This window comes from Oncorhynchus clarkii, chromosome 32 (assembly GCF_045791955.1).
Source record: "Oncorhynchus clarkii lewisi isolate Uvic-CL-2024 chromosome 32, UVic_Ocla_1.0, whole genome shotgun sequence".
In the NCBI taxonomy this organism is placed as follows: domain Eukaryota; kingdom Metazoa; phylum Chordata; class Actinopteri; order Salmoniformes; family Salmonidae; genus Oncorhynchus; species Oncorhynchus clarkii.
The window spans coordinates 22,514,373-22,542,339 of NC_092178.1; the positions used below are offsets into that span (position 1 = coordinate 22,514,373).

General features: G+C 43.2%; 1 protein-coding gene across 1 annotated transcript in view; it reads left to right on the top strand.

Moving 5' to 3' along the window:
• LOC139391861 (neurexophilin-1-like) overlaps positions 1–22,367 on the top strand; it is a 63,258-nt gene extending 40,891 nt beyond the window's left edge. The window contains exon 2 of the mRNA XM_071139465.1: positions 21,287–22,367. Within this exon, the coding sequence (XP_070995566.1) occupies positions 21,287–22,042 (756 nt within the window). The 3' untranslated portion in view covers positions 22,043–22,367. The remainder of the gene's footprint in view (positions 1–21,286) is intronic.
• Positions 22,368–27,967: the final 5,600 nt, after the last annotated feature.

The window sequence follows — 27,967 nt, forward strand, 5'->3', positions numbered from 1 at the left end:
TAGCTTTATTATCATTTTTTTGCATATTCGGACAGTACTTGATTAGACAGTAATTGGTTAGTTAGTGATACTTGTCGGATGGTGAACTGAGTTCCAGCAGTTGGATTCAGCGTCTAGATAGTTAATCAATTACTGTCAAAATCCTGCTCATAAAATGTACTGGATAGCTAATGTTAGCAGCACTGCTAGCTAGACTGGGTAGTCCCTAACGTTAGTTAGTATTTTATCTTATCTGTCAGTGCAGCTTTTGAGTCAACAACAAGTTACTCAAATCTGGCTTACTGTGAGTTCAGTAACTCTGAATAACATCATCATGGGCTAACAAAATGTCCTATTGTAGTGGCAAGCTAATGAAGGTTACCAACGTCCTTCTCATCTTTGCACTCTCTCCCTCAGAGAATTAAAATTTATTTGGACGAATCAACAATTACTTTGGAAAACCACTTCGACTCCACCTCCTAAAGTGCCACCGTACACAGAAATGCTGGTTTTAAGCAGCACTAAAAAGGCAGGGCAGGCCAGGGCTCATGATTGGAGTATTCATTGCAGTGTGTAATGCAGTGTAAACTATTTTGTTTTACATCATCCCAGCATGGATTCAGTGCCCCGAAAGCCCGGGTCTGGTGATGTCAATGCTCTGGTAAACTTATTTATTTTGTGTTATATGAACGGGTGGGTCTAATCCTGGATGCTGATTGGTTAAAACCGCATTCCAGCCGGTGACTATTCCACAAGTTACCAGTGTCTAAGGCTATGACGTTGAAATGCCTATTTAGACTGTCCATCTCAATGCGCAATCCATTGTCTCATCAACCCAGCCAGTCAATTTATCAACTTGATCTCCACAATAAAAAGCATCTAGACATTATCTCCCATTTCTTTTAGACTAGCATTTGGTTTTTAACAGCGTAGATTTGTATAAACCTTGCTGTCTGTTTCTCTGACATTTGCAACATTGTTTCAATATTGAAATCTTTCCAGCTTCTGTTTTATGTGATTGTGTTAGCTGTGTTGTTGGCTAGCTCCTCTGAACAACAGTGTCCTGACGAGAGAGCAAATTTCCTATACCAGGCGAAATTGTACATCATTGTTACGGATGTATCCAAATGTAAATGTCACTAGAAAACAGCTTAAACAAATGCAAATGCAGCTACTTTGCTGTTATTCTGGCTGCACTGTTTGATGTGATAGTAAGTTATCCGTATTTGGCTAGATAGCAAGCAAGGGATAAGAACGTTGCTAGCCAGTATGATAATGGAGCATTTAGAATGAACGACTGGGTTGTGTCCATAGATGCAGAACAAAAATAGTCAACGACTGGGTCGCGTCTCTGGCAACCGAACTGATAGAACGAACGACCAGCCAGCTTGGGTAGCAACCTTAGATTTGTGTGGTGACTATAACTTGTGGAAGGATGAAATAGTATGAATAAATTCATCAAAATAATGTTTATTTGAATATGTTGGTAACCCGTTGTATAAAAGTGATAATGCCCTTGAAGCTGGTTTTCGGGCCTAACAACACCTGTGGCAATATATCCTTCAAACACCAGCTTCTTGGGCAATATCACTTAAATGTTTACACTGTTCCAAATGTTCAGACAAAATTATAATATTGTAATCTAAGATAACTATTTGCACACATAATACTCACCAACCGCTTGCTATTATACCTGCCTTTTTTGTGATCTCAGATCTTTGTGTTCCACAGATCTGACTTCCCCTTTACCTCCTCAGCATCCAGTAAACATTCACCCGTTTCAAGTTTCCTTTTTGCCTCCTCCGCATCCATTTTGGTGTCGATATAAATGTGTATGGAGTTTGTTATAACCATTTTATTGACGTCATTATGATAGGCTATAGGTCAGGCCTTATTGGTCATATGCATATGATGCTTACATGTTTCACGTAAAGAGAGCAAGGGTTGCGGAAATAGGGAATGTTTCTCCTCAACAAATTAGGGATATCGGTAACAGAGATGTTCAGTAAGAAAATAAATGGCTGAAATGATATTCAGCGCAATGAACACTTGCTCTGCTGTGGTGCCTTTTTGCTGCAGTAGGGAGGAGAGCAAGACAACGTGCGCCAGTCACACAAGCTGATTACATTTAAAAGCTCACAGCAAAGGCCACTTTTGTGTTCATATATTTGTTCTAGATACCAACATAAAGCACAACAATGGTGGAAGGGAACAAACAGTTTGTAAATGTCCTTTTAGAGTGTGGTTGCTTGGTTGGTTGCTTGGTTGGTTGGAGCTCCAGGCCCCTGATCACCTTAAAACACTGGTCTCTGCTCCACTTCCTTTACTGTGTATCTGGGACTGTGCTTTTCTATCACATTACCTACTTACCGATGCCACAGGGAGCCTATGGTCATTTTACAAATACACATACACACACATACACATTCTCTCATCCACACACACATTCTCTCATCCACACACGCACACACACACAGGCACATACACAGTAAGAAGTGTGAAGAAGAGTCTGCTTTAATTGTGCATCTAACAGCCTTCTTACAAGACCATTAGGCAGTTCTAGTGCATGGTCACAATGTGATATTACAGCACTGCTTAACAGCTGTCTTGCTCTCTGCAGTGCCGGCTCTGCTCTCCAGCACCAATGGTTTCAGCCCAAGGCAAGCATACTGAGTAGTCATGTTAGTGATGACTCTGTTTTACGGCCCTGTACTTATAGTAGGGGAATAGAGGACAGGATCCCAACTGTATGAGCCAACATACGGTCAGATGTATAGTGTTTGATCAAATCAATAAAAACGTTTAAATAAAACGTTGTTTTTTAAAAGTTTAGTGCCTGAAATCGGGGACTGTCAGCTAATGATGCCCTTGTTGAATGGGTTCTGACTGAATATATAGCAAAAATAATGTATTTGAAGAGGTTGGCAGTAGTGATATTGATTCAAAAGAAAACGGAGTGTTGTTGTTGTTCTGTAAGAAAGAGCAATAGTTTCACATTCTCCATTGCATTCAAGTATTACAAAAAAGTCATCAATGACAAAAAAAACAAAAAAAATTTTCAGAGGAAATATTTAAATGCATACAAGGTTACAGTGGCTGCAAGGGATGTGGTTAGCTATGAGTATTGTCTTGTGAAGATCCCGTTTCTTATTAGTTACAGCTGGCCAATCAATACTGAAAGAAGATTCTATACTCTCGCTGATAATACTTTACTCAATTTGAGGTTAACTGTATGTATGCCCAGGGTCACTCCTCCACTGTCCTTCTCTCTCCTTCTTATAGAACTGTCGACTCTCCCTCTCTTTCTGTTCCCTTTCTCCATCGTCTTTCATGAGGGCTATTTTCATTCAACCCATTATAGGCTGCCGGACTTCATTCTTCCCCTAGAATTACATCTCAGGAAAAGCTTTGCCGTTTCTTTACCATGGATATGATTGGAGGTTTTCAATAAGAGCTACGTAGAACGTTAGGAAGCTCATCTCTTCTCCAATCTTTTGTCGACTCTCTTTTGCAAAAGAAGACTAAATTAGATTTTCTAATATTAACATCAACTCAGTCGTCAAATAGGCTAAGTAGAAGGTTGTTTTTTAACAGTATGAAATGTGTGTCGTGTGAAAAATATAAACCATATCATTTCATTGTAAAGTTTCATTGTGGTATATGTTAAGTATGGGCAATGCCTTCACTTTTTTGGCAGACCTTAAGTAGGACAGCTTTATATGTGTGATATCATGTCATGTTATTCAAGTATGAAACTCTTTAATGTACTGCGGTGAATGTCATAGCTCAAACTATGGTTGATGTTCTGTTAATGAACTTACGCCTAGTGAAACCTTGATTTCTGCTAATCAGTACTCAGATGTAGCAATAATAATTATAATCATGTTAATTCTTACATTTTGATAGTTTAATTTGATCATATAGTCTTCTCTCATGCTCATCATTAACATGCACATCCTAAACTGGGGTCACGAGGCGCAGTATTTCCCCTGGCATTATGTACTGTAGGTTGAACCAAACTCTGTTGCCCCCCACATAAAATAATTTTGTTTCAATTTAAGATATTGCTAAGGGGCTCTGGATATTGATTTCAGGGGGTGTTAATAAGGGGTGTGTTTATCTGTTAGACTAAAGGCTGACATGTTGTCACCCCTATCTGTGGTGTTTGCATTAAGTCTTAGACCATGTCTTCATTTGTTTAAACAGAACGATACGGTACTTAACTAAAGCCACACAATCAATGTTCTCTTTATTAGAATATATACTGTAGCATCACAGCACTGTAAAGACTTTTAATATTCCATAGATGAAAACAGTCTGCCATCGCTAAAGGACAGTAAATATTGGTTTTCCAGCCTAAGGAGCTATAGATTGCTGTTGTAGTTCAAAGTGCAATATGCAGAAATCACTCCGTCGTTCCCTGGTTATTAAAATTCAAATATTTTGCCTAATTTTAGTTTGTGACAAAACAAACAAGTTTAGTGTAGATAATCATTGTATAAAGCACATAGAACAGGTCTACCACTTCTTAGACTTGATTTCAATGAGAATGACAGATCTAGAACTCACATTCTATGTGACTTTGGCTGGGTCGCCAAAAAGTTACATATTGCAGCTTTGTATATCTTTTTAGACTGCATCAGTTGTAACAATTTTAAGGCATCCATTTTGTTCTCAAACTCTTAATGAATGGATGAGTTTGGACTATGCTGCTTTCTATTTGTGTTCTCTGTTTGCTATTAGTTGAAGAAAAACATCCACTCCATCATATCTTCTGGACCCTATTACCTTTATAGTGCAATACTTTTGACCAGACCTCTATGTAGTGGGCTTGGCTGGGCAAAACAAGTGCCCAACTGCATATAGGAAATAGGGTGCTATTTCAGAATCACCACTAAATTATGTATGAGGGGATTTTGGCATGTCATTGGTGACAGCTGTCCATTCAGAGATGAGTTGTGATGGTTATCAGGTAGCTGAGATGTGATGGTTATCAGGTAGCTGAGATGTGATGGTTCTCAGGTAGCTGAGATGTGATGGTTATCAAGTAGCTGAGATGTGATGGTTATCAGGTTGCTGAGATGTGATGGTTATCAGGTAGCTGAGATGTGATGGTTATCAGGTAGCTGGGATGTGATGGTTGTCAGGTTGCTGAGATGTGATGGTTGTCAGGTAACTGAGATGTGATGGTTGTCAGGTAGCTGAGATGTGATGGTTATCAGGTAGCTGAGATGTGATGGTTATCAGGTAGCTGGGATGTGATGGTTAGCAGGTAGCTGAGATGTGATGGTTATCAGGTAGCTGAGGTGTGATGGTTATCAGGTAGCTGAGATGAGAATCAGGTAGCTGAGATGTGATGGTTATCAGCTAGCTGAGTTGTGATGGCTATCAGCTAGCTGAGTTGTGATGGCTATCAGCTAGCTGAGATGTGATGGTTATCAGGTAGCTGAGATGTGATGGTTATCAGGTAGCTGAGATGCGATGGTTATCAGGTAGCTGAGGTGTGATGGTTATCGAGTAGCTGAGATGAGATGGTTATCAGGTAGCTGAGATGTGATGGTTATCAGGTAGCTGAGATGTGATGGTTATCAGGTAGCTGATATGTGATGGTTATCAGGTAGCTTTGATGTGATGGTTATCAGGTAGCTGAGTTGTGATGGTTATCAGGTAGCTGAGATGTGATGGTTATCAGGTAGCTGAGATGTGATGGTATCAGGTAGCTGAGATGTGATGGGTATCAGCTAGCTGAGTTTTGATGGGCATTAGGTAGCTGAGATGTGATGGCTATCAGCTAACTGAGTTGTGATGGCTATCAGCTAGCTGAGTTTTGATGGTTATCAGCTAGCTGAGTTGTGATGGTTATCAGCTAGCTGAGTTGTGATGGTATCAGGTAGCTGAGATGTGATGGGTATCAGCTAGCTGAGTTTTGATGGGCATTAGGTAGCTGAGATGTGATGGGTATCAGGTAGCTGAGATGTGATGGGTATCAGGTAGCTGAGTTGTGATGGTTATCAGGTAGCTGAGTTGTGATGCTATCAGCTAGCTGAGTTTTGATGGTTATCAGCTAGCTGAGTTGTGATGGTTATCAGCTAGCTGAGTTGTGATGGTATCAGGTAGCTGAGATGTGATGGGTATCAGCTAGCTGAGTTTTGATGGGCATTAGGTAGCTGAGATGTGATGGGTATCAGGTAGCTGAGATGTGATGGGTATCAGGTAGCTGAGTTGTGATGGTTATCAGGTAGCTGAGTTGTGATGCTATCAGCTAGTTGAGTTGTGATGGTTATCAGCTAGCTGAGTTGTGATGGTTATCAGGTAGCTGAGATGTGATGGTTATCGGCTAGCTGAGTTGTGATGGTTATCAGGTAGCTGATATGTGATGGTTATCAGGTAGCTTTGATGTGATGGTTATCAGGTAGCTGAGTTGTGATGGTTATCAGGTAGCTGAGATGTGATGGTTATCAGGTAGCTGAGATGTGATGGCTATCAGCTAGCTGAGTTGTGATGGTTATCAGCTAGCTGAGTTGTGATGGCTATTAGCTAGCTGAGTTGTGATGGGCATTAGGTAGCTGAGATGTGATGGGTATCAGGTAGCTGAGATGTGATGGTTATCATCTGGCTTATTTTATTTTATTTATTTTACCTTTATTTTACTAGGCAAGTCAGTTAAGAACAAATTCTTATTTTCAATGACGGCCTAGGAACAGTGGGATAACTGCCTGTTCAGGGGCAGAACAGGGATTTGAACTTGCAACCTTCCGGTTACTAGTCCAACGCTCTAACCACTAGGCTACCCTGCCGCTGTGATGGTTATCAGCTAGCTGAGTTGTGATGGCTATCAGCTAGCTGAGCTGTGATGGTTATCAGCTAGCTGAGTTGTGATGGTTATCAGGTAGCTCAGTTGTGAGGGTTATCAGGTAGCTGAGATGTGATGGTTTTCCGGTAGCTGAGTTGTGATGGGTATCAGCTAGCTGAGATGTGATGGGTGTCAGCAAGCTGAGATGTGATGGGTATCAGGTAGCTGAGTTGTGATGGTTATCAGGTAGCTGAGTTGTGATGCTATCAGCTAGCTGAGTTGTGATGGTTATCAGCTAGCTGAGTTGTGATGGTTATCAGGTAGCTGAGATGTGATGGTTATTGGCTAGCTGAGCTGTGATGGTTATCAGGTAGCTGAGTTGTGATGGTTATCAGCTAGCTGAGATGTGATGGTTATCAGGTAGCTGAGATGCGATGGTTATCAGGTAGCTGAGGTGTGATGGTTATCGAGTAGCTGAGATGAGATGGTTATCAGGTAGCTGAGATGTGATGGTTATCAGGTAGCTGAGATGTGATGGTTATCAGGTAGCTGATATGTGATGGTTATCAGGTAGCTTTGATGTGATGGTTATCAGGTAGCTGAGTTGTGATGGTTATCAGGTAGCTGAGATGTGATGGTTATCAGGTAGCTGAGATGTGATGGCTATCAGCTAGCTGAGTTGTGATGGTTATCAGCTAGCTGAGTTGTGATGGCTATTAGCTAGCTGAGTTGTGATGGGCATTAGGTAGCTGAGATGTGATGGGTATCAGGTAGCTGAGATGTGATGGTTATCAGCTGGCTTATTTTATTTTATTTATTTTACCTTTATTTTACTAGGCAAGTCAGTTAAGAACAAATTCTTATTTTCAATGACGGCCTAGGAACAGTGGGTTAACTGCCTGTTCAGGGGCAGAACAGGGATTTGAACTTGCAACCTTCCGGTTACTAGTCCAACGCTCTAACCACTAGGCTACCCTGCCGCTGTGATGGTTATCAGCTAGCTGAGTTGTGATGGCTATCAGCTAGCTGAGCTGTGATGGTTATCAGCTAGCTGAGTTGTGATGGTTATCAGGTAGCTCAGTTGTGAGGGTTATCAGGTAGCTGAGATGTGATGGTTTTCCGGTAGCTGAGTTGTGATGGGTATCAGCTAGCTGAGATGTGATGGGTGTCAGCAAGCTGAGATGTGATGGGTATCAGGTAGCTGAGTTGTGATGGTTATCAGGTAGCTGAGTTGTGATGCTATCAGCTAGCTGAGTTGTGATGGTTATCAGCTAGCTGAGTTGTGATGGTTATCAGGTAGCTGAGATGTGATGGTTATTGGCTAGCTGAGTTGTGATGGTTATCAGGTAGCTGAGTTGTGATGGTTATCAGCTAGCTGAGATGTGATGGGCATTAGGTAGCTGAGATGTGATGGATATCAGGTAGCTGAGATGTAATGGGTATCAGGTAGCTGAGTTGTCATGGTTATCAGGTAGCTGAGATGTGATGGTTATCAGCTAGCTGAGTTGTGATGGCTATCAGCTAACTGAGTTGTGATGGCTATCAGCTAGCTGAGTTTTGATGGTTATCAGCTAGCTGAGTTGTGATGGTTATCAGCTAGCTGAGTTGTGATGGTATCAGGTAGCTGAGATGTGATGGGTATCAGCTAGCTGAGTTTTGATGGGCATTAGGTAGCTGAGATGTGATGGGTATCAGGTAGCTGAGATGTGATGGGTATCAGGTAGCTGAGTTGTGATGGTTATCAGGTAGCTGAGTTGTGATGCTATCAGCTAGCTGAGTTTTGATGGTTATCAGCTAGCTGAGTTGTGATGGTTATCAGCTAGCTGAGTTGTGATGGTATCAGGTAGCTGAGATGTGATGGGTATCAGCTAGCTGAGTTTTGATGGGCATTAGGTAGCTGAGATGTGATGGGTATCAGGTAGCTGAGATGTGATGGGTATCAGGTAGCTGAGTTGTGATGGTTATCAGGTAGCTGAGTTGTGATGCTATCAGCTAGTTGAGTTGTGATGGTTATCAGCTAGCTGAGTTGTGATGGTTATCAGGTAGCTGAGATGTGATGGTTATCGGCTAGCTGAGTTGTGATGGTTATCAGGTAGCTGATATGTGATGGTTATCAGGTAGCTTTGATGTGATGGTTATCAGGTAGCTGAGTTGTGATGGTTATCAGGTAGCTGAGATGTGATGGTTATCAGGTAGCTGAGATGTGATGGCTATCAGCTAGCTGAGTTGTGATGGTTATCAGCTAGCTGAGTTGTGATGGCTATTAGCTAGCTGAGTTGTGATGGGCATTAGGTAGCTGAGATGTGATGGGTATCAGGTAGCTGAGATGTGATGGTTATCAGCTGGCTTATTTTATTTTATTTATTTTACCTTTATTTTACTAGGCAAGTCAGTTAAGAACAAATTCTTATTTTCAATGACGGCCTAGGAACAGTGGGTTAACTGCCTGTTCAGGGGCAGAACAGGGATTTGAACTTGCAACCTTCCGGTTACTAGTCCAACGCTCTAACCACTAGGCTACCCTGCCGCTGTGATGGTTATCAGCTAGCTGAGTTGTGATGGCTATCAGCTAGCTGAGCTGTGATGGTTATCAGCTAGCTGAGTTGTGATGGTTATCAGGTAGCTCAGTTGTGAGGGTTATCAGGTAGCTGAGATGTGATGGTTTTCCGGTAGCTGAGTTGTGATGGGTATCAGCTAGCTGAGATGTGATGGGTGTCAGCAAGCTGAGATGTGATGGGTATCAGGTAGCTGAGTTGTGATGCTATCAGCTAGCTGAGTTGTGATGGTTATCAGCTAGCTGAGTTGTGATGGTTATCAGGTAGCTGAGATGTGATGGTTATTGGCTAGCTGAGTTGTGATGGTTATCAGGTAGCTGAGTTGTGATGGTTATCAGCTAGCTGAGATGTGATGGGCATTAGGTAGCTGAGATGTGATGGATATCAGGAAGCTGAGATGTAATGGGTATCAGGTAGCTGAGTTGTCATGGTTATCAGGTAGCTGAGATGTGATGGTTATCAGCTAGCTGAGTTGTGATGGCTATCAGCTAACTGAGTTGTGATGGCTATCAGCTAGCTGAGTTTTGATGGTTATCAGCTAGCTGAGTTGTGATGGTTATCAGCTAGCTGAGTTGTGATGGTATCAGGTAGCTGAGATGTGATGGTTATCAGCTAGCTGAGTTGTGATGGTATCAGGTAGCTGAGATGTGATGGGTATCAGCTAGCTGAGTTTTGATGGGCATTAGGTAGCTGAGATGTGATGGGTATCAGGTAGCTGAGATGTGATGGGTATCAGGTAGCTGAGTTGTGATGGTTATCAGGTAGCTGAGTTGTGATGCTATCAGCTAGTTGAGTTGTGATGGTTATCAGCTAGCTGAGTTGTGATGGTTATCAGGTAGCTGAGATGTGATGGTTATCGGCTAGCTGAGTTGTGATGGTTATCAGGTAGCTGATATGTGATGGTTATCAGGTAGCTTTGATGTGATGGTTATCAGGTAGCTGAGTTGTGATGGTTATCAGGTAGCTGAGATGTGATGGTTATCAGGTAGCTGAGATGTGATGGCTATCAGCTAGCTGAGTTGTGATGGTTATCAGCTAGCTGAGTTGTGATGGCTATTAGCTAGCTGAGTTGTGATGGGCATTAGGTAGCTGAGATGTGATGGGTATCAGGTAGCTGAGATGTGATGGTTATCAGCTGGCTTATTTTATTTTATTTATTTTACCTTTATTTTACTAGGCAAGTCAGTTAAGAACAAATTCTTATTTTCAATGACGGCCTAGGAACAGTGGGTTAACTGCCTGTTCAGGGGCAGAACAGGGATTTGAACTTGCAACCTTCCGGTTACTAGTCCAACGCTCTAACCACTAGGCTACCCTGCCGCTGTGATGGTTATCAGCTAGCTGAGTTGTGATGGCTATCAGCTAGCTGAGCTGTGATGGTTATCAGCTAGCTGAGTTGTGATGGTTATCAGCTAGCTGAGTTGTGATGGTTATCAGCTAGCTGAGTTGTGATGGTATCAGGTAGCTGAGATGTGATGGTTATCAGCTAGCTGAGTTGTGATGGTATCAGGTAGCTGAGATGTGATGGGTATCAGCTAGCTGAGTTTTGATGGGCATTAGGTAGCTGAGATGTGATGGGTATCAGGTAGCTGAGATGTCATGGTTATCAGGTAGCTGAGATGTGATGGTTATCAGCTAGCTGAGTTGTGATGGCTATCAGCTAACTGAGTTGTGATGGCTATCAGCTAGCTGAGTTTTGATGGTTATCAGCTAGCTGAGTTGTGATGGTTATCAGCTAGCTGAGTTGTGATGGTATCAGGTAGCTGAGATGTGATGGTTATCAGCTAGCTGAGTTGTGATGGTATCAGGTAGCTGAGATGTGATGGGTATCAGCTAGCTGAGTTTTGATGGGCATTAGGTAGCTGAGATGTGATGGGTATCAGGTAGCTGAGTTGTGATGGTTATCAGGTAGCTGAGATGTGATGGTTATCGGCTAGCTGAGTTGTGATGGTTATCAGGTAGCTGATATGTGATGGTTATCAGGTAGCTTTGATGTGATGGTTATCAGGTAGCTGAGTTGTGATGGTTATCAGGTAGCTGAGATGTGATGGTTATCAGGTAGCTGAGATGTGATGGCTATCAGCTAGCTGAGTTGTGATGGTTATCAGCTAGCTGAGTTGTGATGGCTATTAGCTAGCTGAGTTGTGATGGGCATTAGGTAGCTGAGATGTGATGGGTATCAGGTAGCTGAGATGTGATGGTTATCAGCTGGCTTATTTTATTTTATTTATTTTACCTTTATTTTACTAGGCAAGTCAGTTAAGAACAAATTCTTATTTTCAATGACGGCCTAGGAACAGTGGGTTAACTGCCTGTTCAGGGGCAGAACAGGGATTTGAACTTGCAACCTTCCGGTTACTAGTCCAACGCTCTAACCACTAGGCTACCCTGCCGCTGTGATGGTTATATGCTATCAGCTATCAGCTAGCTATCAGCTAGCTGAGTTGTGATGGTTATCAGCTAGCTGAGTTGTGATGGTTATCAGGTAGCTGAGATGTGATGGTTATTGGCTAGCTGAGTTGTGATGGTTATCAGGTAGCTGAGTTGTGATGGTTATCAGCTAGCTGAGATGTGATGGGCATTAGGTAGCTGAGATGTGATGGATATCAGGTAGCTGAGATGTAATGGGTATCAGGTAGCTGAGTTGTCATGGTTATCAGGTAGCTGAGATGTGATGGTTATCAGCTAGCTGAGTTGTGATGGCTATCAGCTAACTGAGTTGTGATGGCTATCAGCTAGCTGAGTTTTGATGGTTATCAGCTAGCTGAGTTGTGATGGTTATCAGCTAGCTGAGTTGTGATGGTATCAGGTAGCTGAGATGTGATGGGTATCAGCTAGCTGAGTTTTGATGGGCATTAGGTAGCTGAGATGTGATGGGTATCAGGTAGCTGAGATGTGATGGGTATCAGGTAGCTGAGTTGTGATGGTTATCAGGTAGCTGAGTTGTGATGCTATCAGCTAGCTGAGTTTTGATGGTTATCAGCTAGCTGAGTTGTGATGGTTATCAGCTAGCTGAGTTGTGATGGTATCAGGTAGCTGAGATGTGATGGGTATCAGCTAGCTGAGTTTTGATGGGCATTAGGTAGCTGAGATGTGATGGGTATCAGGTAGCTGAGATGTGATGGGTATCAGGTAGCTGAGTTGTGATGGTTATCAGGTAGCTGAGTTGTGATGCTATCAGCTAGTTGAGTTGTGATGGTTATCAGCTAGCTGAGTTGTGATGGTTATCAGGTAGCTGAGATGTGATGGTTATCGGCTAGCTGAGTTGTGATGGTTATCAGGTAGCTGATATGTGATGGTTATCAGGTAGCTTTGATGTGATGGTTATCAGGTAGCTGAGTTGTGATGGTTATCAGGTAGCTGAGATGTGATGGTTATCAGGTAGCTGAGATGTGATGGCTATCAGCTAGCTGAGTTGTGATGGTTATCAGCTAGCTGAGTTGTGATGGCTATTAGCTAGCTGAGTTGTGATGGGCATTAGGTAGCTGAGATGTGATGGGTATCAGGTAGCTGAGATGTGATGGTTATCAGCTGGCTTATTTTATTTTATTTATTTTACCTTTATTTTACTAGGCAAGTCAGTTAAGAACAAATTCTTATTTTCAATGACGGCCTAGGAACAGTGGGTTAACTGCCTGTTCAGGGGCAGAACAGGGATTTGAACTTGCAACCTTCCGGTTACTAGTCCAACGCTCTAACCACTAGGCTACCCTGCCGCTGTGATGGTTATCAGCTAGCTGAGTTGTGATGGCTATCAGCTAGCTGAGCTGTGATGGTTATCAGCTAGCTGAGTTGTGATGGTTATCAGGTAGCTCAGTTGTGAGGGTTATCAGGTAGCTGAGATGTGATGGTTTTCCGGTAGCTGAGTTGTGATGGGTATCAGCTAGCTGAGATGTGATGGGTGTCAGCAAGCTGAGATGTGATGGGTATCAGGTAGCTGAGTTGTGATGGTTATCAGGTAGCTGAGTTGTGATGCTATCAGCTAGCTGAGTTGTGATGGTTATCAGCTAGCTGAGTTGTGATGGTTATCAGGTAGCTGAGATGTGATGGTTATTGGCTAGCTGAGTTGTGATGGTTATCAGGTAGCTGAGTTGTGATGGTTATCAGCTAGCTGAGATGTGATGGGCATTAGGTAGCTGAGATGTGATGGATATCAGGTAGCTGAGATGTAATGGGTATCAGGTAGCTGAGTTGTCATGGTTATCAGGTAGCTGAGATGTGATGGTTATCAGCTAGCTGAGTTGTGATGGCTATCAGCTAACTGAGTTGTGATGGCTATCAGATAGCTGAGTTTTGATGGTTATCAGCTAGCTGAGTTGTGATGGTTATCAGCTAGCTGAGTTGTGATGGTATCAGGTAGCTGAGATGTGATGGGTATCAGCTAGCTGAGTTTTGATGGGCATTAGGTAGCTGAGATGTGATGGGTATCAGGTAGCTGAGATGTGATGGGTATCAGGTAGCTGAGTTGTGATGGTTATCAGGTAGCTGAGTTGTGATGCTATCAGCTAGCTGAGTTTTGATGGTTATCAGCTAGCTGAGTTGTGATGGTTATCAGCTAGCTGAGTTGTGATGGTATCAGGTAGCTGAGATGTGATGGGTATCAGCTAGCTGAGTTTTGATGGGCATTAGGTAGCTGAGATGTGATGGGTATCAGGTAGCTGAGATGTGATGGGTATCAGCTAACTGAGTTGTGATGGCTATCAGCTAGCTGAGTTTTGATGGTTATCAGCTAGCTGAGTTGTGATGGTTATCAGCTAGCTGAGTTGTGATGGTATCAGGTAGCTGAGATGTGATGGGTATCAGCTAGCTGAGTTTTGATGGGCATTAGGTAGCTGAGATGTGATGGGTATCAGGTAGCTGAGATGTGATGGGTATCAGGTAGCTGAGTTGTGATGGTTATCAGGTAGCTGAGTTGTGATGCTATCAGCTAGCTGAGTTTTGATGGTTATCAGCTAGCTGAGTTGTGATGGTTATCAGCTAGCTGAGTTGTGATGGTATCAGGTAGCTGAGATGTGATGGGTATCAGCTAGCTGAGTTTTGATGGGCATTAGGTAGCTGAGATGTGATGGGTATCAGGTAGCTGAGATGTGATGGGTATCAGGTAGCTGAGTTGTGATGGTTATCAGGTAGCTGAGTTGTGATGCTATCAGCTAGCTGAGTTTTGATGGTTATCAGCTAGCTGAGTTGTGATGGTTATCAGCTAGCTGAGTTGTGATGGTATCAGGTAGCTGAGATGTGATGGGTATCAGCTAGCTGAGTTTTGATGGGCATTAGGTAGCTGAGATGTGATGGGTATCAGGTAGCTGAGATGTGATGGGTATCAGCTAACTGAGTTGTGATGGCTATCAGCTAGCTGAGTTTTGATGGTTATCAGCTAGCTGAGTTGTGATGGTTATCAGCTAGCTGAGTTGTGATGGTATCAGGTAGCTGAGATGTGATGCGTATCAGCTAGCTGAGTTTTGATGGGCATTAGGTAGCTGAGATGTGATGGGTATCAGGTAGCTGAGATGTGATGGGTATCAGGTAGCTGAGTTGTGATGGTTATCAGGTAGCTGAGTTGTGATGCTATCAGCTAGCTGAGTTTTGATGGTTATCAGCTAGCTGAGTTGTGATGGTTATCAGCTAGCTGAGTTGTGATGGTATCAGGTAGCTGAGATGTGATGGGTATCAGCTAGCTGAGTTTTGATGGGCATTAGGTAGCTGAGATGTGATGGGTATCAGGTAGCTGAGATGTGATGGGTATCAGGTAGCTGAGTTGTGATGGTTATCAGGTAGCTGAGTTGTGATGCTATCAGCTAGTTGAGTTGTGATGGTTATCAGCTAGCTGAGTTGTGATGGTTATCAGGTAGCTGAGATGTGATGGTTATCGGCTAGCTGAGTTGTGATGGTTATCAGGTAGCTGATATGTGATGGTTATCAGGTAGCTTTGATGTGATGGTTATCAGGTAGCTGAGTTGTGATGGTTATCAGGTAGCTGAGATGTGATGGTTATCAGGTAGCTGAGATGTGATGGCTATCAGCTAGCTGAGTTGTGATGGTTATCAGCTAGCTGAGTTGTGATGGCTATTAGCTAGCTGAGTTGTGATGGGCATTAGGTAGCTGAGATGTGATGGGTATCAGGTAGCTGAGATGTGATGGTTATCAGCTGGCTTATTTTATTTTATTTATTTTACCTTTATTTTACTAGGCAAGTCAGTTAAGAACAAATTCTTATTTTCAATGACGGCCTAGGAACAGTGGGTTAACTGCCTGTTCAGGGGCAGAACAGGGATTTGAACTTGCAACCTTCCGGTTACTAGTCCAACGCTCTAACCACTAGGCTACCCTGCCGCTGTGATGGTTATCAGCTAGCTGAGTTGTGATGGCTATCAGCTAGCTGAGCTGTGATGGTTATCAGCTAGCTGAGTTGTGATGGTTATCAGGTAGCTCAGTTGTGAGGGTTATCAGGTAGCTGAGATGTGATGGTTTTCCGGTAGCTGAGTTGTGATGGGTATCAGCTAGCTGAGATGTGATGGGTGTCAGCAAGCTGAGATGTGATGGGTATCAGGTAGCTGAGTTGTGATGGTTATCAGGTAGCTGAGTTGTGATGCTATCAGCTAGCTGAGTTGTGATGGTTATCAGCTAGCTGAGTTGTGATGGTTATCAGGTAGCTGAGATGTGATGGTTATTGGCTAGCTGAGTTGTGATGGTTATCAGGTAGCTGAGTTGTGATGGTTATCAGCTAGCTGAGATGTGATGGGCATTAGGTAGCTGAGATGTGATGGATATCAGGTAGCTGAGATGTAATGGGTATCAGGTAGCTGAGTTGTCATGGTTATCAGGTAGCTGAGATGTGATGGTTATCAGCTAGCTGAGTTGTGATGGCTATCAGCTAACTGAGTTGTGATGGCTATCAGCTAGCTGAGTTTTGATGGTTATCAGCTAGCTGAGTTGTGATGGTTATCAGCTAGCTGAGTTGTGATGGTATCAGGTAGCTGAGATGTGATGGGTATCAGCTAGCTGAGTTTTGATGGGCATTAGGTAGCTGAGATGTGATGGGTATCAGGTAGCTGAGATGTGATGGGTATCAGGTAGCTGAGTTGTGATGGTTATCAGGTAGCTGAGTTGTGATGCTATCAGCTAGCTGAGTTTTGATGGTTATCAGCTAGCTGAGTTGTGATGGTTATCAGCTAGCTGAGTTGTGATGGTATCAGGTAGCTGAGATGTGATGGGTATCAGCTAGCTGAGTTTTGATGGGCATTAGGTAGCTGAGATGTGATGGGTATCAGGTAGCTGAGATGTGATGGGTATCAGGTAGCTGAGTTGTGATGCTATCAGCTAGTTGAGTTGTGATGGTTATCAGCTAGCTGAGTTGTGATGGTTATCAGGTAGCTGAGATGTGATGGTTATCGGCTAGCTGAGTTGTGATGGTTATCAGGTAGCTTTGATGTGATGGTTATCAGGTAGCTGAGTTGTGATGGTTATCAGGTAGCTGAGATGTGATGGTTATCAGGTAGCTGAGATGTGATGGCTATCAGCTAGCTGAGTTGTGATGGTTATCAGCTAGCTGAGTTGTGATGGCTATTAGCTAGCTGAGTTGTGATGGGCATTAGGTAGCTGAGATGTGATGGGTATCAGGTAGCTGAGATGTGATGGTTATCAGCTGGCTTATTTTATTTTATTTATTTTACCTTTATTTTACTAGGCAAGTCAGTTAAGAACAAATTCTTATTTTCAATGACGGCCTAGGAACAGTGGGTTAACTGCCTGTTCAGGGGCAGAACAGGGATTTGAACTTGCAACCTTCCGGTTACTAGTCCAACGCTCTAACCACTAGGCTACCCTGCCGCTGTGATGGTTATCAGCTAGCTGAGTTGTGATGGTTATCAGGTAGCTCAGTTGTGAGGGTTATCAGGTAGCTGAGATGTGATGGTTTTCCGGTAGCTGAGTTGTGATGGGTATCAGCTAGCTGAGATGTGATGGGTGTCAGCAAGCTGAGATGTGATGGGTATCAGGTAGCTGAGTTGTGATGGTTATCAGGTAGCTGAGTTGTGATGCTATCAGCTAGCTGAGTTGTGATGGTTATCAGCTAGCTGAGTTGTGATGGTTATCAGGTAGCTGAGATGTGATGGTTATTGGCTAGCTGAGTTGTGATGGTTATCAGGTAGCTGAGTTGTGATGGTTATCAGCTAGCTGAGATGTGATGGGCATTAGGTAGCTGAGATGTGATGGATATCAGGTAGCTGAGATGTAATGGGTATCAGGTAGCTCAGTTGTCATGGTTATCAGGTAGCTGAGATGTGATGGTTATCAGCTAGCTGAGTTGTGATGGCTATCAGCTAACTGAGTTGTGATGGCTATCAGCTAGCTGAGTTTTGATGGTTATCAGCTAGCTGAGTTGTGATGGTTATCAGCTAGCTGAGTTGTGATGGTATCAGGTAGCTGAGATGTGATGGGTATCAGCTAGCTGAGTTTTGATGGGCATTAGGTAGCTGAGATGTGATGGGTATCAGGTAGCTGAGATGTGATGGGTATCAGGTAGCTGAGTTGTGATGGTTATCAGGTAGCTGAGTTGTGATGCTATCAGCTAGCTGAGTTTTGATGGTTATCAGCTAGCTGAGTTGTGATGGTTATCAGCTAGCTGAGTTGTGATGGTATCAGGTAGCTGAGATGTGATGGGTATCAGCTAGCTGAGTTTTGATGGGCATTAGGTAGCTGAGATGTGATGGGTATCAGGTAGCTGAGATGTGATGGGTATCAGGTAGCTGAGTTGTGATGGTTATCAGGTAGCTGAGTTGTGATGCTATCAGCTAGTTGAGTTGTGATGGTTATCAGCTAGCTGAGTTGTGATGGTTATCAGGTAGCTGAGTTGTGATGGTTATCAGGTAGCTTAGTTGTGATGGTTATCAGCTAGCTGAGTTGTGATAGTTATCAGGTAGCTGAGATGTGATGGATATCAGGTAGCTGAGATGTGATGGGTATCAGGTAGCGGAGTTGTCATGGTTATCAGGTAGCTGAGTTGTGATGCTATCAGCTAGCTGAGTTGTGATGGTTATCAACTAGCTGAGTTGTGATGGTATCAGGTAGCTGAGATGTGATGGGTATCAGGTAGCTGAGATGTGATGGTTATCAGCTAGCTGAGTTGTGATGGTTATCAGCTAGCTGAGTTGTGAGGGTTATCAGTTAGCTGAGTTGTGATGGTTATCGCTAGCTGAGTTGTGATGGTTATCGGCTAGCTGATTTGTGATGGTTATCGGCTAGCTGAGTTGTGATGGTTTTCAGCTAGCTGAGTTGTGATGGTATCAGGTAGCTGAGATGTGATGGGTATCAGCTAGCTGAGTTTTGATGGGCATTAGGTAGCTGAGATGTGATGGGTATCAGGTAGCTGAGATGTAATGGGTATCAGGTAGCTGAGTTGTGATGGTTATCAGGTAGCTGAGTTGTGATGGTTATCAGCTAGCTGAGTTGTGATGGTTATCCGCTAGCTGAGTTGTGATGGTTTTTGGCTATCTGAGTTGTGATGTTATCGGTTAGCTGAGTTGTGATGGTTATCGGCTAGCTGAGATGTGATGCGTATCGGCTAGCTGAGATGTGATGCGTATCGGCTAGCTGAGTTGTGATGGTTATCAGCTAGCTGAGTTGTGATGGTTATCAGCTAGCTGAGTTGTGATGGTTATCAGCTAGCTTGCAGTAGAGACAGACTAACAGTATTGTGACCTGGAGTGGAGGTCAACCAGCCACTATAGGTGCACATTAGTCCTCTTGCTGCTTGGGTCAAATGGTATCCTGCTATAGTGCGTGTGTGTGTTTTTGTGTGTGTGTTTGTGCATTTATGGGTTCATGTGTGCGTACATGTATGTGTGTGTCATTCCATAGCATCTGCTGTTGATGATTGATGAACCACTGTGTCGACTGCTGTTGCGTTGTGTAATGACTTACATCCTGAACACACAGAGCATGTACAGCTCTCTCTGACCCAGCCATCTCCCTATACCTATAGCCTAGGCCCAGGGGAAGCCATCTGTCTGAGCCTGGCCTATAGTCAGCTGTGAGGCTCAGGCCTCTGCTGGCCAGAGTGCTGTCCATGTTTACCAGATGCACCCTCCGTCCCCCAAGGTAAACTACCCATCTGGCAGCACTGAGCCTCAGCAGACACACTGGCCCATGGCCCAAAGCATGCTGTAAAATGGAGTCAAACACATTGGCCCAAGGCCCAAAGCATGCTGGATGATGAAGTCAGATAAACTGCCCAAAGCTTCGTAGATCGATGTGTGTGTGTATATTGTGTGGTGGCTGTCTATAGAGGACAATGGACAAACAGTAAGTATGGATAAATATCCACATTTTAGTGTGCCATCACATCATGCAAATGAATGAGCTCAACAACAACAAAAAATACACATTATTGCATATGCCATTAAAGGGAAAGGAAAGGGAAAGGGGATACCTAGTCAGTTGTGCAACTGAATGCATTCAACTGAAATGTGTCTTCCGCATTTAACCCAACCCCTCTGAATTAGAGTGTTGCGGAGGGCTGCCTTAATCAACATCCATGTATTCGGCCCTGTTCAGTAGGCTAATCTTCCTTCATATTTTATCTCAATTCATCTGTAAACATTTCCATTGACTTAAACCAGATGCAGAGAAGATTTCTGATCAATACGTTTGCATTGTAATCTCCTCATGTAATCAATGAAATTGTGTATGTTTAGTAGCAATATGTAGTTTAATGGGAACTAATGAATTTGGTATTTCAAGGTATTTCAAGCAGTCAGGGCTTAAGGCTATTCTTCATACGCAGGTTCAGAGTGGAATACTGTACCCATTACCCTGTGGTCAATAGAAACAAGGCTAAAATAGAGGTTGTAAAATGTCACCTGTAACTACTATAATTATTCATTATAATCCACATAATTATTCACATTTCCTGTTGCTGCAGGATTATTTTCCTGTTGTAGCAAACTGGCTCAAATTAAGGTCCTACTTCTGGCCAGTGCGCAAAGAACGCTTCCTACAGAAATAATATGATAATGTTCTACTCTACTCCAAGCTAGGTTCAAATGGCTTTTAATGTGCAATTCAAAACACACCCCAGGTCATTGAACGTTTTGATTTTGTTTATTTTTGTCTCTCTACACCAAGCGCCTTATGTGAACCATATTGGCATATTTCCCCCCTACACAATGATATGTTTAAACTTGTCTGTAGGGAGGAAGTAAATTCATGTCCAAAGAGCAAACTTATTGATAGCGAAACCTTATTTTCTACATATCGACCCCGGAGTGCCTCGGCCCACAAAATGCAAAAACCCTGGGCAAGACGGATCTGCTGTCATGTCTTACAGTAGAAATCAGCCAATCAATGTCACTTTCCGCCGCCGGGGCCTGAATGAACCTAATTCCGCTCATCTTGGCTAAATGGTGAAATCCTGGGGGTTCATCAATCATCAATCCAAGCAGCGCTCTGTGTTTAATAGTCTGGTCTTTATTCACTGAATAGCCACTGCATTTATCTATCTGGGGGAGCCAAGTGGAAATCCCTTCTACTATCTGACTGACAAAGAGAGAGAGAGAGAGAGAGAGAGAGAGAGAGAGAGAGAGAGAGAGAGAGAGAGAGAGAGAGAGAGAGAGAGAGAGAGAGAGAGAGAGAGTGGATCGCTGTGTTCTGTCTCTCACATTCTAAATCCCAAATGGGGGCTGTCTGCTACTTTTTTAAATTGAAGATCGTTGGAAGATGGATTACCAGTATCTCCCCACTTTAGAATCCCTTTTGATCGGTCAGTTTTGTAGAAAGCTGTGTGCTGGGCCTGAATGTGAAGTCAATATTTTCTGAATCTGATATTAATATCTGCTGATGTGTCTCGTTGCCTGTTTAGATAAATGCTTAATTGTCTCTAGTACTACCGTGTCTCCTGTAACAGCCTCTAAATGTATGACAAACCAGTTAGAGAAACGTATCTCCTCTTCTCTCTTTGTTTCAGGTGACAAGTGTACATGCTTCCAAGGGAGACCTCCTCAAATCGGGCAGCCCCAAGTCAACGTTAAAACACATATGGACAGAAAGCGGCAAGGACCTGTCAATCAGCAGGTTGCTGTCACAGACTCTCCATGGCAAAGAGAACACCACGGCCCTGGACCTGCGCTACGACACCCCGGAGCCCTACTCCGAGCAGGACCTCTGGGACTGGCTGAGGAACTCCACCGACCTCCATGATTCTAGACCTAGAGCCAAACGGCGGCCTATGGTCAAGACAGGCAAGTTCAAGAAGATGTTTGGCTGGGGAGACTTCCACTCCAACATCAAGACAGTCAAGCTCAACCTCCTCATCACCGGGAAGATTGTGGACCACGGCAACGGAACCTTCAGCGTCTACTTCAGACACAACTCCACAGGCCAGGGCAACGTGTCTGTGAGTCTCGTCCCGCCAACGAAGATCGTGGAGTTCGACGTGGCAGCCCAGCAGTCCGTGATTGACGCCAAGGACTCCAAGTCCTTCAACTGCCGCATCGAGTACGAGAAGGTGGAGAAGGGTGCCAGGAACACGCTGTGTAACTTCGACCCGTCCAAGACATGTTACCAGGAGCAGACTCAGAGCCACGTCTCCTGGCTCTGTTCCAAGCCCTTTAAAGTAATCTGCATCTACATCTCCTTCTACAGCACTGACTACAAGCTGGTGCAGAAAGTCTGTCCGGACTACAACTACCACAGTGAAACTCCCTACTTCCCCTCTGGCTGACCACTCCCACAACAACAACCCCAATGTGGAGCAGAAAGTTACTTAATGGGGCTTCTTATTTTTCCCCACCCAGAGAAATATATGTTAGCTGTAATGTTCTGAACATAAAAGAATGTGTAAAATGAATTAATTACCTATGTATGAAATGAAGACTTTTGATGACAATACAGAAAGTAAAGATTTATGGGAGCAGTACTTTTTTTCTTTCAAATGTTGTGCAAAACCATTATTATTTGTATAATTATAATTATGTTATTAGTATACAAATAATATGACTAAACAAATAATATTGATTATAATCCATTTGTTTTATTGTTTTCATACCTTTTTTCCATCAATGATTTCATAGATGCATAATGTGTACATATTTGAGGTTGATAGTTCCATTTGTAACTAAGTAAAATCAGCATTTCATGTAAGTCTTATTAGTTTGTAACAACTTTTTATATTATGTTAGGTAAATTTGCTTGGTCCAGTTTGTTTCTAAATGCCTAGATTTTCTCCTTTTAGTATTTCTTACTTTGCTCCTTAGGGCCAACTTTCTGTATGAAAGTTCAGTTCAGTGAGCTACCAATTGGACTGCAACGTACAGGATCCTGTGTTTTGTTTGCACCTGCAATACTCTTCATTCAAAGTAGTTCAATTCCGCTCTCTCAGAAATAACAGTCCAGACTCTTGTCCTTGAAGGCCTTCAAGATCCCCACACATTTCCAAACCCTTCGACCCCAAAGGCGAGAGAGCTGAAGAAGAGGAGTGTGTCGGTGTGCAATCGAAGCATCAGGTGGAGATGGTCCCATGGCCTGACGGACTTAGCATTGAGCTAGCATTGAGCAGGCTTCTCCCGCAGGCATGTTTTATAAAAAAAGATTTTAAAAATTAAGCATTTTACATGTTCAGAAATGATGCTGTTCATTCTTCAGCTTATTCGGAGTGTCCCTGTATAAATCTTGGCTCAGATTATTATTATAAAATCACAGCCTTATGAGGTTTATTGTTAATATTCAGTTATGATTGACTTGGGGCTTTGCTCATTGTCATTGACTTAATAAAACATGTAATGTAATGAATTTTATGTCTTAGAGAGCCTAATTTGTATGAATGGTTTGTATTGTACATAGTTTATCCCGAATTGACCTGCGTCTGTATATGCCCACATAAAGCTGTCTCCCTCTTCCCACAAACTCTCTCTTTCTCGTTCTCTTGCTCTCTCGCTCTCACTCACTCACTCACTCACTCACTCACTCACCCACTCACTCACTCACTCACTCACTCACTCACTCACTCACTCACTCACTCTCTCTCCCTTTCTCTCTCATTCCATGAATACTCATTATTGGTTCCTCAAACAAAGACACTGATGTTGCTGATGATGTAGACGTGAATCCTTGAAAACAGCTACCCTGTACATACGCTGTAAAACTGTCTAAATATATTATACGTACTCATCAACTGTATGACTAAAACATTTATTTATGGGGGACGGATGGGATGGAGGTGTAGATATGAATAAAAATACTGTACGTTTTATCAGTTTAATGTTCTTGAGTGTGATTTCTTTATATGCATGTCTCAATGATTATAATGATGGTAGGATTTCAAGGTCAATAGATATTAAAGGATATCTCAATTACCAGACATTGAAGCATGTGCAATAATTATTCTCAACATAATTGAGTCTTCCAACATGCTGTACCTAATAGTGCATAGTATACATCTAATCGATTTCCTCAGTATTCACACATCTCACTCCAAAGATACAGATCAAACTGAGCTCCATGCTTTTCTTAGCGCATCATAATGTCACATAATCTGTAACATTTTATAATTGTATAATGTATGTATAAAAATAAATGTTATCCTGATCTACCATTCCTTATAGAGCCTATAAATGCCGGAACTTCTTAGAATTGGGCCTTGATCTTCCTGATCAAGACAAGAACCAAACTTTTTCCAACTTCATCAAAGCAAAACTGATCACACCATTCATCCAAAGACCAATCAGAAGACCATACAATACATATACAGTAAGCTCCATACTTCCTGAGTTTAAGCTTCAATTCTTCCCAGAGTCACTCTGGTCTATGATACCGTGTTTTCCTTATAGTCTACAGAGAGAAGTTGTGCATGGAAGCCAAGTTGTGTTCCAGTCCCTGTGAGAGAGATTGAGGAGATTGTGAGTGAGTGCCGTTTGGAGTCAATAGCAGATAGCAGCGTCTGTTGTGGGACTCCTCAGTGCAGTGGCACCTGCCATGGAAGCCTCGTAGTCGGCAGTTAGGATCAGCACTCGGCTTTACAGCGATTAGAACCCTCTGGAGGAGAAATCCGCTCCTCGCTGCGTTTATCTGGCTCACAATTTATCAGTAATTAAAGTGTGTGCCAGGTTTGTGTGTTCATCGGCTGTCTGCAGGGTGCTTTTACAGCCGGCCTCATTAAGGAGTAGGCCTCCTAAAGTTTAGCCCTGAATTATTCACTTTTAACAAGTCTACAGGGATGTACTCTAACGTGTGATATTTGGCATATGTTTTGAACGTATACACTCAAACATACTGTATTACAGACAAATTGCTCCACAAGGAATAGTAGTGTAACGACCCTGGGTTTATAAGCACGGAAATCGACGCTGCCCCTCGAGCTTGCTGTTGCGATAGCGCGCCGGACCTCGTGCTCAAAGATCGAGGGTTCGAGACCTGTACTCTGCCTGTTTCATTACACTGGTGTCAGAAGTGATCGGACCTCGCATCCACGACAGTGCATGTACTTAGCCGGTGAGCGCGTTCCTGTAAGTCTTAGAGTCGCAAGCTAGCGCGAAGACGCGCTCTTTGAAAGGAGGGAGTAGTGTAACGACCCTGGGTTTATAAGCGCGGAAATAGCCTCTGCCGTTCGAACATGCTTTCGCGGCACAGTCGACCTCGGGCTCGAAGCTCCCTGCTGTTTCATGTGTGTATACAGCCACTATCTTTATCGATAAGATGCAGATTGAATTTATCTGACCACACTGATCGAGACAATATTAAATGGAAATGTCACCTCTGCTCTATTTCACTATATATGTCCATTTAATATGTCATACGAATTTTTGTATGCCATATATGAGCGTTTCTATATCTCAATGGTAGAAACAGGCAATCTACATCGCCTGGTTGTAAGCAACCTACAATATCCAGAATTCATAGCGACTTCAGGACGTCAGGACCGTCCCATGGAGGCGTGAGAAATCGAAATGTCTGTAGCCAGAGGATTTCTAAACTGAACAAAATTCTCAACTGATGAGGTTGCCATATCATCAAACGTTGACAAGTGATGCTATTCTATCAATTTTCCATTTCACTTCAAAAAGGATGCTATCCGATCAGCCAACATCACCGCAGCAGAAAAGAGGTGTGAGGAAATGTAGCTGACATTACCAGGGCAGCAGGTAGCCTGGCGAGTAGGAGCGTTGGGCCTTTAACTGAAAGTATGCTGGGTCGAATCCCTGAGCTGACCAGTTACATCTCTGTCTTTCTGGGCAAGGCCGTTAACCCACTGTTCCTGACATGGATATTGATTAAGGCCAACCCCCTGCACCGGTCTGATTCAGAGGTGTTGGGTTCAATACGGCAGGCACATTTCAGTTGTACAGCTGATTAGGTATCCCCCTTTCTCTAGCTAGTCAGTTCCTTGGCATGGGGGGAAAGGGGCTGTTAGTGTACTCTTCTAGCCTATTCACTCCATTGGTGGCTGTGCTTGTCCACACAACTGTAGGTGCTCATAAACAAAAATATACAACTCTACTGTCTATGAGTCCAGCCCCCCTCAAACCTTTCACGTCTTTACTAACAGCCCGACGCAAAATTATTGACTCAGAGTGTAACAAAACACATACCAGTCCACTGTATCCTTTTTAGTTTACAGATGAACATGGTTTATTGTATGGTTACACATCTTCATGATCAGTCTTCATGTTTTACAAATCTTCATGATCAGTCTTTATGTTTTACACATCTTCATGGTCAGTCTTTATGTTTTACACATCTTCATGATCAGTCTTTATGTTTTACACATCTTCATGATCAGTCTTCATGTTTTACACATCTTCATGATCAGTCTTTATGTTTTACAAATCTTCATGATCAGTCTTTATGTTTTACACATCTTCATGGTCAGTCTTTATGTTTTACACATCTTCATGATCAGTCTTTATTTTTTACACATCTTCATGATCAGTCTTCGTGTTTTACACATCTTCATGATCAGTCTTCGTGTTTTACACATCTTCATGATCAGTCTTTATGTTTTACACATCTTCATGATCAGTCTTCGTGTTTTACACATCTTCATGATCAGTCTTTATGTTTTACAAATCTTCATGGTTAGTCTTCATGTTTTACACATCTTCATGGTCAGTCTTCATGTTTTACACATCTTCATGATCAGTCTTCATGTTTTACACATCTTCATGATCAGTCTTCATGTTTTACACATCTTCATGATCAGTCTTCATGTTTTACACATCTTCATGGTTAGTCTTCATGTTTTACACATCTTCATGATCAGTCTTTATGTTTTACACATCTTCATGATCAGTCTTCGTGTTTTACACATCTTCATGATCAGTCTTTATGTTTTACACATCTTCATGATCAGTCTTCATGTTTTACACATCTTCATGATCAGTCTTTATGTTTTACACATCTTCATGATCAGTCTTCGTGTTTTACACATCTTTATGATCAGTCAGCCAGTAACCATCACCCTCTGTCTTCTTCCTGTGGTGTAGCTGTGGAGCCAGGCTAGTAACCATCACCCTCTGTCTTCTACCTGTGGTGTAGCTGCTGAGCCAAGCTAGTAACCATCATCCTCTGTCTTCTTCCTGTGGTGTAGCTGTGGAGCCAGGCTAGTAACCATCACCCTCTGTCTTCTACCTGTGGTGTAGCTGCTGAGCCAGGCTAATAACCATCATCCTCGGTCTTCTTCCTTTGGTGTAGCTGTGGAGCCAGCCTAGTAACCATCACCCTCTGTCTTCTTCCTGTGGTGTAGCTGTGGAGCCAGGCTAGTAACCATCATCCTCTGTCTTCTTCCTGTGGTGTAGCTGTGAACCAGGCTAGTAACCATCACCCTCTGTCTTCTTCCTGTGGTGTAGCTGTAGAGCCAGGCTAGTAACCATCACCCTCTGCCTGCTTCCTGTGGTGTAGCTGTGGAGCCAGGCTAGTAACCATCACCCTCTGTCTTCTACCTGTGGTGTAGCTGCTGAGCCAGGCTAGTAACCATCATCCTCTGTCTTCTTCCTGTGGTGTAGCTGTGGAGCCAGGCTAGTAACCATCACCCTCTGTCTTCTTCCTGTGGTGTAGCTGTGGAGCCAGGCTAGTAACCATCATCCTCTGCTGTGGTGTAGCTGTGAACCAGGCTAGTAACCATCACCCTCTGTCTTCTTCCTGTGGTGTAGCTGTGAACCAGGCTAGTAACCATCACCCTCTGTCTTCTTCCTGTGGTGTAGCTGTGGAGCCAGGCAAGTAACCATCATCCTCTGTCTTCTTCCTGTGGTGTAGCTGTGGAGCCAGGCTAGTAACCATCACCCTCTGTCTTCTTCCTGTGGTGTAGCTGTGGAGCCAGGCTAGTAACCTTGGACACAGTTCAATGTCAGACAGATGTTGCAGGAGCTTTGTGTGATCTACTCGATCAAAGGCTTTGGACATAACAGCAAGTAACACCCTCGCCATTGTTGGTTTTCTGGAGTCTGTGGCTGTCAGTTAGGAGTGTTTGGCTTTCACAAGCCCAGTAGTAGTGCTGGACTTTGGGAGGTAGGCATACTGATTTGTGCACTCAGATGAAACTGTTGGATTTAAGTAGCCATTGTAGCTAATTATTTAGCAGTCTCAGGTAGACAGTACACGGTAACATACCTCCCGTGAACCTGTAAACTAGCACCACTCCCATTTTGAAAAGCCT